Source organism: Sarcophilus harrisii, chromosome 5 (genome assembly GCF_902635505.1).
Source record: "Sarcophilus harrisii chromosome 5, mSarHar1.11, whole genome shotgun sequence".
NCBI classification, from domain to species: Eukaryota; Metazoa; Chordata; class Mammalia; order Dasyuromorphia; family Dasyuridae; genus Sarcophilus; species Sarcophilus harrisii.
The window spans coordinates 99,548,603-99,561,064 of NC_045430.1; the positions used below are offsets into that span (position 1 = coordinate 99,548,603).

Here is a 12,462-nt window from a genome sequence, read left to right on the forward strand (position 1 = left end):
TGAATTTACCCTTTTCATTTTCAATAATAATAGTTTGGTTTTCTTCTTTAAAATCATTAAAAGTAATGGTTTATTTGATTTTCCCCATAAAACCAACTTCTAATTTTATTTATTAGTTCAATGGTTTTCTTACTTTCAATTTATTAATCTTTCCTTTGATTTTTGGAATTTTTCAATTTGGTGTTTTACTAGGGATTTGAATTTTATTTTGAATTTTTAAAAGATTTATGCTAAGTTCATTGATCTACCCTTTATTTTATTGATGTAAACATTCAGATATGAATTTTCCCCTAAATATTGATATGGCTGTGGTCATTTTCTTTAATGAAATTATTGATTATGTCAGTGATTTGCTGTTTGTCCTAATCATTGTTTGGAATTAGATTATTTAGTCTTCAATTAATTTTTTGTAAAGCTTTTTATTTTCAAAATATATGCATAGTTTTCAACATTCAAAACCTTGTGTTCCAAATTTTTCTATCCAATATTTGTTAAACATGTGCAGTTCTTTTATACATATTTCCACAATTATCATGCTGCACAAGAAAAATCAGATCAAAAAAGGGAAAAAAAATGAGAAAAAAAATGAAATGCTATCCAATTAATATTTAATCTATGTTTACATGGCCCTTTAATGAATATAATTTTTATTGCATTATGATCTGAAAATAATGCATTTAATATTACTGGTTTTCTGCATTTGTTTATTAGGTTTTTATGCCCTAATACATGATCAGTTTTTTTTTTTTGGTGTCCTACACCACTGAGAAAAAGGCATATTCCTTTCTATTTCCATTCATTTTTGCCCAAAGAGTTCTAACATTTCTAACTTTTCTAAAATTCTATTCATCTCCTTATTTTCTTTCTTGTTTATTTTGTGGTTAGATTTATCTAGTTCTGAAAAGGGAAAGTGGAAGGGCCCTTGACTACTGTTATTTTACTATTTTCTCCTGTAACTCATTTAACTTCTCCATAAAAATTTAGATGCTTTGGGGGCAGCTAGATAGCACAGTGGATAGAGCACCAGCCCTAAAGTCAGGAGGACCTGAGTTCAAATATGACCTCAAATACTTAACACTACCTGTGTGATCTTGGGCAAGCCCCCAATTGCCTCAGCCTCCCCACCCCCCCCCCCCCCAAAAAAAAAATTAGATGGTCTGCTTTTTAGTGCATATATATATTTAGTATTGATATTACTTCATTGTCTATGTTATCTTTTAGTAAGATATAATTTCCTTCTTTATGCCTCTAAGATCTATTTTTTGGCTTCTCTTTTGTCTGAGATCATGATTGATGTCCTGGCCTTTTTTACTTCAGCTGAAGTGTAATATATTCTACTCCAGTCCCTTACTTTTACTCTGTGTGTCTCTCTGCTTCAAATATGTTCCTTGTAAACAGCTTATTGTTGGAGCATACTCACTTTAAATCCATTCTACTACCAGCTTTCATTTTGGTGACTTTGTCCCATTCCCATTTATAGTTATGAGAACTCTAACATATTTGTCCTGCTATATGTGTTTTCTAAGTTTTCTGTATATATTTTGTGGGACTGTGTCACAGATTTTTTTTCTTTTAAAAATAGTAGTTATTGTTATGTTTAACACTGAACTTGGCCATTAAAAAACAATGAACTGAGCTATCTATATGAAATGCTAGAAAGAGGAGTGAGAGTCAAAAAGGGCTATATTTACAACCTGAAAATATGCAGAGAAAGAGGGGTTATTTGGAGAAAGGATCTGGAAAAGATACCATGAGAATAACAAGGTTAGAAAATTCCATTCAACATCCATGTATTGAACATCTACCATGTATATTAAATCACTGTGTTGAGCATCAGGGCTCCAAAGATAAATAAGGTGCATTTTTCCCTTTTAACATGTTTCTAAATAAATATGATATAAGGTAGAATGTAATTGAAATAGAATTTATTCTTACTTGTGTAACCATGTATTAAAAGCAGAGACTGTGATGTTCTCTTCTTTTGTATATGATCGTTCTCTCTGGGAGCAGGTTTCTTGGGGAGGTTTTCTGGAGGCAGCCTTAGTTTCAGTTCAGAATAATAATCACTTCAAATACAGCCAGCTGATAAAATCCAAACGTTTATTTTCTTCTTCTGAATCTTGTCTCCTTGCTTGGGGCTGGGCAGCTTTTTGGAGAGCCTTTCAGACCAGTCTTGGTCTCAGTGGGGGAAGTACAGGAGGCCAGCGACCACGGTGGTATGAGATGAAGTGAATGAATCTGGTTCCGCCTCCGAGAGTGGGCTTCTTCTGAACTGACTTATGCTCCCCTCTCAATCTTTTCAACTGAACTGTGTTGACTGAGCTCAGCTGTTTTTATGCTCTCTCAAAGGTTGAGTCCTCCTCTGAGAGAGTGAGTGGGATTGTGGGTTTCTGGCTTGTGAATCTCATACTGAATACTGACTTGTGAATCTCCTAAAAGTGTGAACTCCAATGAGTACTTAAATACATTAGCGAGCTAGAGAATTTGCTAAGTACCATGCTAAATTAGGCAACTGACATCACTTTGTAAGGATTCTAACAAGAGACCACTAGAAATGTAGAGTTTTTTTCCTTCAGCTGGAAGGTGAGATCAAATCATCCCAAGAGGGAGATGTTCATGGTCCTGCCCTGAGAATAGTTAGCAGGTGATGGGTTCTGCTACCCCATAGACAACAGGAAAGCATGTGATAGCTCTGATTACATTTTATTTTGCCTTCTCTTTCCTTTTCTGGTAGTATAGTCCAGTTTTAGCATAGAACAGTGAATGAGCAGTGACAAGATGTTTTTGTAAACCTTAAATGGAACACCCATTCAATGGGGGTAATAATATTTCGTCTGAGTAAAGTGGCTGAACCAAACTTTAGTTTGGCATTGAAAGACCTTTATAATCCACATTTCCAGTTTTCTTAGATTATCCTCCTTACTTTTCCCCACAGAAGAGACTTCATTTTCTCACTCTAGGCAGTCTCTCTGGTTTTCACTCAGACATGGTAATGTTCTCCCTCATCTCTGCTTCCTGATCTCTTTCAAGTTCTAGCTACCTTCTACAGGAAGCCATTCCCAATCTTTCTCAATTCAAGTGCCTTCTCTCTGTTGTATTTCCTTTTTATATTGTAAAAAAACCTTGCTTGTATATATTTGCTTGTTTTCTCAATTAGATTATGAACTCACAAAAATAAAGACTTTTTTGTGCCTATTTTTGTATTCTTAGCATAGTAAGTGCATCATAAATACTTATTATGTGACTGAGTCAGATTTGATGATCTTTCGAGATCCCTCCTCAACATACAATTACATAACCAGCCGTATTTAGTATGTTCACGTATTCATAGATTTGGGACTCAAAGGAACCTTAGAAAATGTCTAGTCCAAACCTCTCATTATACAGATGAGGAAAATGAGGTCAAGAGAATTTAGGTGAATTGCTCAATGTCATACCAATGTTACATGGTAAAGAATTGTGCTTTCTTGATTAGTGGTATTCTTCTAGAGAGTTAACTGAGATTTGCAAACTCCTGTGTGTTCCCTGTACCCAAGAAATTTTTGTCTGGAGTTATATGAGCTCTAGTGGGAACTCACAGAAAACTGTGGAATGATTATACTATTCCTTCTTCTTTCTGCCTGATGCCAGTCATGGAATCCCTGCACATGCCACTTAAACATCCTGAAACTCAGTTTCCACATCTGCAAAATGGGGATAAGGGTGTATCACAGATTTTTAAGGGATATTTCAAACAAACTAAGCCAATGTAGTATTTACCCACAACTAATTGAGTCTGGCTCCCTAAATGATATTATTTGATGATCATTGGGGTAGTGGTAGAGCTTGAAGGCTATCCTTAGAGCCCTGAGGTATGCCTTTGTAATAACCACATTCTAGGGACCTAATTCAGTGCAAATGGACACTGGGATTTTAGTAACTTCAGATTCAATGTGATTAACACAAGATTCTCTCCAAAATATCATATCCTATCATTTTATAATACATTTAATAATGTGAATGCTCTTATTTTAAAATTTAATGGAATTAAAAACAAGTTACATATGTATTCTATATTGTTTCTCTAGCAAAGCAATCTACTATGTGCTGGAAAAAACTCTCCTTTCTATCTCCTTCATTTTGAATATAATGAGTAAAGGCTAAAATCCCAGAGAGGATTGTAACACAGGAGGTAAAATTACTATCTTTAGACTGAAGAAAATTGAGTTATCCTAGTGAGTTCCATTTGTATCTTAAAACACAAACCTGCTTTTGTGACTGGAGCTGAAACAGTTATACAGTATATAGGTGACTTTAATCTTTAAAGTGCTTTGAAAGCATAATTCATCATGAGTAATCTAGGAACTTACTTTCTGAGGTTGAATTACTCTTTTAAAGAACTATATCTTCAGTATTTATATCCAAATGTAATATTAAGTACTTCATAGCTGTATATCAGAATAGATCATCTTTATTTCATTTTGCCTGGTCATTGTCAAGACTATCTGAAAACATCATTTGCAGAATTCACTTCTCATGCTTTACTATATTTATAAATTTTAATAGATTTAGACTGCAAATTCATTTTAGAAATAGAAGGCTCCACTGTTCCATATGTCTAAACTGGGAATAAGGATCAGATTCTCAGACCAAATTCATTTGAGGACCAAAATCCCATAACCACAATGACTACTTGTCATATAGGTTAACATCTTTTATTTATTTAGCAATTTTCTACCCTGTAGATTTTCTTTTTACACAAGCATCTTTTATGTAAGTGCTCTATTAGAAACAAAATTCAACATGTTTGATCATCTTCACTGGTCAGAGGATTTGCATTTTCTGATACTGAATTCATTTGGTTTCATCTGCAAAAAAAATCAGAATTCTTAAATGTCCAATTTCATAATGCTTGTAGAAAGTATCAAATTCTTCCCGCTCTCAAATTCTGTGATTGTGTATAATAATTAAGGTATGTGTTAAGTAGTAAGATGCTAAATCATTTAAGATTGTATCTGAATTTTGTAAATGTCCATGGATCTTTTTTTTTTTTTTCACTGCAAATAATCAGCCAATAGTGTTACTGGATCTAGAGTTAGATTGCATCTCAGAGACTTAGGATTCATAGAAATTAGAGCTAAAAGGGCCCTAAGACTACATATAGTCCAAAATCTTCATTTCACAAGTGAGTAAACTGGCACAAAGTACGTGAAGTGACACACAGGTAGGAAATGTTAGAGGTGAGTTTTGAACCCATGACCTCTGACTCCAGGATCTGTGGTCTTTTCATTGTCCCACATTGCACTTATTTGCTATATAATCTTGAGCCAGTAACTTAACATCTCTGAATTTCATCTGTAAAATAAGTAGTATTTACTTCACTGGGTTGTTAGAATCAAAATGAAATAGCTTATAGAAAATTATTTACAGATTCCAAAATTTTCCATAAATTTTGCTATAGCTCTATTGTTAGAAGTTTTCAGTAGATTTGTATTCAGAAATAAGAAAAATAAATTATTTGTATGATGCAGATAGCCAAATTGTTTTCTACCTAAATTTTTCCTGGTCTTTAGACAAAAATTCTCCTTTACATAGGAAAAGTCCATGTAATATATAGTAATGTAGTCATTCCAAAAAATTCAATATTTTACTAGTTAAAGTGTTTTGGTTATTAAGACATTCTAAATATTTTATAGAACTGATGAACTTCTGAATATGAAAATCATTAAGATTCAGTCTACAAATCTTTTGTTTATGGAAATTTAAAACCCATATGTTTAGAAGATTCTATTAGTAACATTTATAGTAAAATCTGGCAAATACTTTGTTTTGATGGACAAAGACCTTTCTTATTAATGCTTTTGAAAATATTCTTACCTCTGTGGAGCTGTGAATGTAAAAGTGTTTTTGTATTTATTTTGTTTTTGTTTTCTTAGTTTAGGAGAAGAAGAAAGTTACATCAATTTCCTTCCTAGCATTTATTGATCAGATTTGTAGCTGTATATGCAACATTCCATAATCCATAGTGATTATATAAGAATTATGTCCTTGATAGATCTTTTAGTATAGGTAGTTGCTACATCTTATTACAATGAATCCTTGACATGGCTTAAATTGTCATTGTAAAAGTGGTTCATATTTCTCCATGTAACAGCATTGTAACTGAGGGTTTCATTACTAAAAAAAAGAACTAAATTTTAGAGGTCAGTAACATGTTATTTAAAAAAATAACAACCACAACAGCTAGATATCACAGTAGATAGAACACTAGCCCTGAAGTCAGGAGTATCTGAGTTCATATGCAGCCTCAGATATTTAACATTTCTTAGCTATATGACCCTGAGAAAGTCATTTAACCCCAATATCCTCAGCCCCCCCCACAAAAAAAGTAACAATTACAAATTTCTACAAACTACAAAAATCATTTACAATAATATAAAGTTATGCTACAAAATCTCAGTTGAAATGTGTCTTGAGTCTGTCTTGTCAAATCCATGTTGTTTGTTGTTATTTTAGTCGTGCCTGACTTTTTGTGTCCCCATTTGTGGTTTTCCAGGACACTCTATGTGCTGTTCAATCAAGGTACTCCTTTTAGTTTTATTCTTAGATAACATTTCAACAGCTGGTCATCTAACTTTGGCTCCTGAATGGGAGGAAGAATCCACTACTTCTCAAGGAGGACAATTCTACTTTTGCATAACTCTGACACTTAGGATGTTTCTCCTTTCCCTTAATCATAAATTTTCTTCTTTGCAAGTTCTCAATGATTCTGGTTCTACTCTCAGAGCCAACCAGAACAAATTTATTTATTTATTATTAACATGACAGACTTTAAATACTTGAAGACAACTATCATGGCCTTGCTACATCATTCTTCTTCAGATTATACCCACTTTCTTAAACCAATCATATTATGGTATAATATGACTTTCAAAATTCTGATTGACTTCTTTTATACCCACTCTTATATACCCACTTAAACAGATAAACCTTATATATCTGACGGTGTTATACTAACACACCATAAAATGAATATATAGCCCATAAAATATGACTACTTCATTTGTTTAATCCATTTAGGAGATGGCATAATGTAATGGAAAAGGGGAAGTCAGGAAATACTGGGTTAACATCTTATGACACACAACTGACTATAGAGCAAGCAACAAGTGCTAATCCCCATCATTGGAAGAAGTATCCACCTTAGAAATTGCCCAAAGAGATGAAATTATTGGTACAGACCAAAATAATAACTCATATATCTTCTGTCTCTGTCTTTCTCACTTAAAGTATTTGCCATGCAACAACTCTGTGAAGTGGAAGATTTCAAGTTGAAATCTTGGCTTTAAAGGTGTAGAAATATGGAGCAGCAGGAGAAGAACAGAAAAAGAGAGAAATAGAGACAAAGACAGAGAGACTGAGAGATTGAGACAGTCACTCAGAGACAGAGGGACCGATAGAGAGAAAGATGGAGAGAGACATAGACAAACACAGAGAGAGAGACAGAGACACAGAGAGAAACAGGTGGAATAGTATTCCATCCTCCACCACATACTTGTAACCAAAAAAAAAAAAAAAACCAGAACAATGGACTGAATTCAGTTTGAATGAGACAGACTTTCAGAAATGTTCCCTTTTCTCTTCAATCTAAGCAAATAAAGAAAGCAATGATTAACTTACTTCTGCCATGCAGATAGATTAGCTTCACTTTCCCCTTTACCTTCCAATCCATTATTTTTTATACTTAAACTATTTTATCATGCTACTCTCAGTTATTTGATTATTTGAAGAAAGTTGGAAACAAGGAATGTAGAGGTTGTTTGGAAAAATGTAACTGAGCATCTAGCTTTGATCTCTGTACAAAAGCAGGCACCATGGGACATGGCTGTTAAGCAATGGAGTCCCCCAGGGAATTTACCAACCATTGGGACCTGACTGCTAATAATTTTTTAAATTAGTCCAAGATTGTAACTAGAAAAGATATATATAAACCAGAGAGTTGGTTTTTTTTTTCCCTGAGACAGTTGGGATTAAGTGACTTGTCCAGGTCACACAGCTAGGAAGTGTTAAGTGTCTAAGATCACATTTGAACTCAGGTCCTCTTGACTTCAGGACTGGTGCTCTATCTCCTGCATCACATCTGAAGGAGTTGCAAAGCAGCCTTTACTGACACAGGTGTTGTTTGTGGACTGGGAATGAAATAAATTGGAGGCAGAGGAAGAGGAGAGAGGTCAGACAAGGCAACTGCTTCTCAGTAGGGAGGTCAGACAACACAACTGCCTCTCAGTCTCCTTATATTATCATCATTCTTCCACATGAAGAGATCCATTCTACAGGTGTGAGTTAGACCTCCAGCCACCTATGGGTGGCTACCATATTGCAACATAAATTCATTCTGGACAACCTATACATATATTGTTCCTTAATAATCCCAGTAGCCAATGACAAAAAAAGTTATAGAGAAGTATTATGTTGCATGAACTTTCCTGAGTTCCTCTACTCTTATATTAAATGAAATTTCTCTTTGTATCTCTTGCTGTTGGATTTTGTTATTGATGTATAAAAATGCTGATGATTTATATGGATTATGTAAATGCTAGGTTCTCTGATTCTCACTTTCAGTGTCTTTTCCAATGAATCCCTATAATCCTGATCTCTTGGGGGACAACAATTTTAGGAAGGACCCTAACTTGGTTTTACCTCACACATGACTGAACTCTCCAGATTTTTTCTTCTCCTCACCTACTTCCCTCCTCACTCCTCTCTCCTGCTTCTCTATATTTCCCATTAGCATGTAAACCCTTTGATAATACAGTGTTATTTATTTATATTTATATGCTCACCACTTAGCAGAGTGCTTTGCACTTTGTAAGTAATTAATAAATGTTCTAATTATCTATTTATCTGCCTATTTCATTATACCATAAGAGGGAAGAGAGAGATCAGAGAATGTAATTGCTTCTCAGTCTCTTGTATCATCGTCATTATCCTCTCACATGAAGAGATCCATTCTACAGGTCTGAGTTAGACCTCCAGCAGCACTGGCAGATGGCTACCATATCACAATAACATTAGAATTTAGAATACTGAAAGAAAATTTTATTTAAAAAATTCTTTGAGGAAAAATTAAATATACATACATATATATATATATATATATATATATATATATATAAATAATGGAGAAAGACAGAGAGAGTAGACAGACAAAGATGGGGGGAGAGCTTTACCTGCCCATGAATAATAAAGATTTCTCCAATTATTTAAAGCTGAAAAAAAAAGAAAATTTTATTTGATCATAAATAAAATTTTCTTTTTTTCAGATATAAATAATCTTAAGCTAAGGGGATTGAACTATATTTCTAAGGTCATTTCTGCATCAAAAATTAAATTATTCTAATGTGCTCCATTAAAGTGAATTTAGACGTTTAGAAGATTCTAAAAAAGTCCTATGATGATTTGTTCCTAAGAGAGATATTATTCCTGATTGGTAAAGAAATTCCCTGAGAGAAAAGCTGAGAACATATCAGAGAGGAGAAAAAGGAGAAGTAGATGTAGTGAGAGGGTAGTGGACTCTAGTGAATGGGAGACAGTCTCCTCTCCGCAGAGTACAGGCATTTATGGGGAAAGCACCACCATATGTTCCATGATTATTAGTCTCAATCCCAGAGAACTGACAATCCCACAGAATTGGTGAAACCATTTTCTCCTAGGCTGAGGCAAAATTTTTATCTTTCTCCAAAGTCACAAAACCTCTGCCTGACTCTTGTATGTCCAATTGCTCAAAATATTCTGTATATTTTCTCGGGTACAATTTGGTTGATTACTTAAAAGCATTTGTTATTCATACTTGACTTTTGTCAAGATTTGGTAGAAGGAGAGCTAAACTGACCAAGTGTAAGTTAACCTTCCCAATCTGGAAGGAATTGACTAAATTCTTCCTGAGTGACCAGGCAAAGTGACTTTTTTATCCTGAATCTCCAAAGATCATTTTACTACAAATATTTGAGTTGTAATAGATATGTCTAGTCTAGTAATCCACTTGCAAATAGGAGAGAGGGATCATATAATAGAAAAGGAAAATTACAAATGTTTGAGGGGATGTGGAAAAATTAGGTAGTTTGGGTGGAGTTGTGAATTGGTCAACTATTCTGGAAAACTATTTGGAACTATGCCCAAACAAATATGAAGCTGTGCATACTCTTTGATTCAACAATACTACCATTAGGTGTGTGTCCCAGAGGTGTGTGAAAGGAAAAGGAAATATACCCATATTTATATCAGTCCTTTTTGTGGTGGCAAAGAATTGGAAATGAGAGCTTTGACTGAAGAAGTTGCAGTGTATGATGGAATGCTATTAGGCTGTAAGAAATGAAGAAGATGGTTTCAGAAAAATCTGAGAAAAAAAAGTGAAGTGACCTAAAAGAATCAAAAGAACATTGCACATGGTAGCAACAGTATTGCAATAATAATAATCAAATATGAAAGACTTAGCTAATCTGATCAATAAAACAGTTCCATTACCAATTTTCCAAAAGAGTCATGATAATATATATATATATATATATATATATATATATATATATATATATTTAAGAAATTATGAAAAAGTCCCTGTGATGTATAAAATTATAATTATATAATGGATACAGCATAATTTAATGTTAATATAGGAAGGATTTTAAGTTGATGTTACAAATTGGGGCAAAAAAAACAAGTTTAAATATTGGCAGCATATTCTTTGCTGTTGTTTTGGAAAACTTATAAATGCATGAAATTTGTCACTTAGGATTTTCCATTTAAATCATTAATAGATTTACTTTTGTTATTACAGGTAGAGCGAGAAAAAGCCATTCTTCTAGCCAATCTTCAAGAGTCTCAAACTCAACTTGAACACACAAAGGGGGCACTAACAGAACAGCATGAGCGGGTTCATAAGCTGACAGAACATGTCAATGCCATGAGGGGCCTACAGAGCAACAAAGAACTGAAGGGAGAGCTGGATTGTGAGAAGGGCAGGAACTCAGGGGAACAAACTCATGATTATGAAGTTGATATCAATGGCTTAGAAATTCTTGAATGCAAATATAAGGTTGCTGTTACAGAGGTGATTGATCTGAAAGCTGAAATTAAGGCCTTGAAAGAGAAATACAATAAATATGTAGAAAACTACACAGAAGAAAAGACCAAATATGAGAGCAGGATCCAAATGTATGATGAGCAAGTGACAAATCTGGAGAAAACTACAAAAGAGAGTGGTGAGAAAATGGTCCATATAGAAAAAGAGTTGCAAAGGATGACAAGTATAGCTAATGAAAACCATAATACCCTTAATACAGCCCAAGATGAACTTGTGACATTTAGTGAAGAGTTAGCTCAACTTTACCACCATGTATGTCTGTGTAACAATGAGACTCCCAATAGGGTCATGTTGGACTATTACAGGCAAAGCAGAGTAACCCGCAGTGGAAGCCTGAAAGGACCAGATGATCCCAGGGGACTTTTGTCACCACGGCTCACCAGGAGAAGTATGGTGTCATCTGTAGAAACAAGAACCCAATCAGAATCAGTTTTGAAAGAAAACACAGAGGCCAATAAAGAACAAAGTCCAACCAAAACACCAACAATCTCTCCTGTCATTACTGCCCCTCCTTCATCTCCAGTGTCAGACACCAATGATATTCGAAAAGAACCAATGAATATCTACAATTTGAATGCCATTATTAGGGACCAAATTAAACATCTACAGAAAGCAGTGGACCGATCATTACAATTATCACGTCAACGAGCAGCTGCAAGAGAACTGGCTCCAATGATAGACAAAGACAAGGAAGCCTTAATGGAAGAGATTCTGAAATTAAAGTCACTACTGAGCACAAAACGGGAGCAGATAGCCACATTGAGGGCAGTGTTAAAAGCCAACAAACAGGTAATATTTGATATTTCTAGAAATCAATCACTCAATAAATATTTGTTAAATATGCCAGGCACTGTGCTAAGCAATAGAGATATACATTAAAAAAAAAACAGTCATTGTACTTAAAGAGTTATTATTCTAGTGGTGGAATGCAAATGAGAAATTTTTCTCGTTTTTCTTGTAAAAGTTGGTATTTGATCTGGAATTTAAAAGAAGCCAAGAATTCTAAATAAAAGTGAAAAGGGTAAGCATTCAGATATAAAGTTCAGCTAGTACAAAGGCACAGAGACAGGAGTTAAAAATATTATATATGAAGAACATTTAACTGGTATAATAGGTATATAAAGGATGTGTAGAAGAGTAACATACAAGAAAATTGGAAAAGTTAGAAGGGGTTAAATTATGAAGAACCTATAATGCATGAAAAAGGAATTCATATTGACCATGGAATTAATAGAAAGTCACCTTGGCAATTGTATGGAAAATTAATTGGAATGAAGAGAGAATTGAGGCAAGAAGAGAAATTAGAAGACTTTTATAATAGTTCATGTAAGAGATGATGAGGT

General features: G+C 34.1%; 1 protein-coding gene across 6 annotated transcripts in view; it reads left to right on the top strand.

Annotated features, from left to right (window-relative positions):
- BICD1 (BICD cargo adaptor 1) overlaps positions 1-12,462 on the top strand; it is a 249,590-nt gene that overhangs the window by 113,711 nt on the left and 123,417 nt on the right. For all 6 annotated transcript variants that reach the window (XM_031938142.1, XM_031938137.1, XM_031938138.1 and 3 more), the window contains one exon: positions 10,814-11,908. In XM_031938142.1, the coding sequence (XP_031794002.1) occupies positions 10,814-11,908 (1,095 nt within the window). The remainder of the gene's footprint in view (positions 1-10,813; positions 11,909-12,462) is intronic.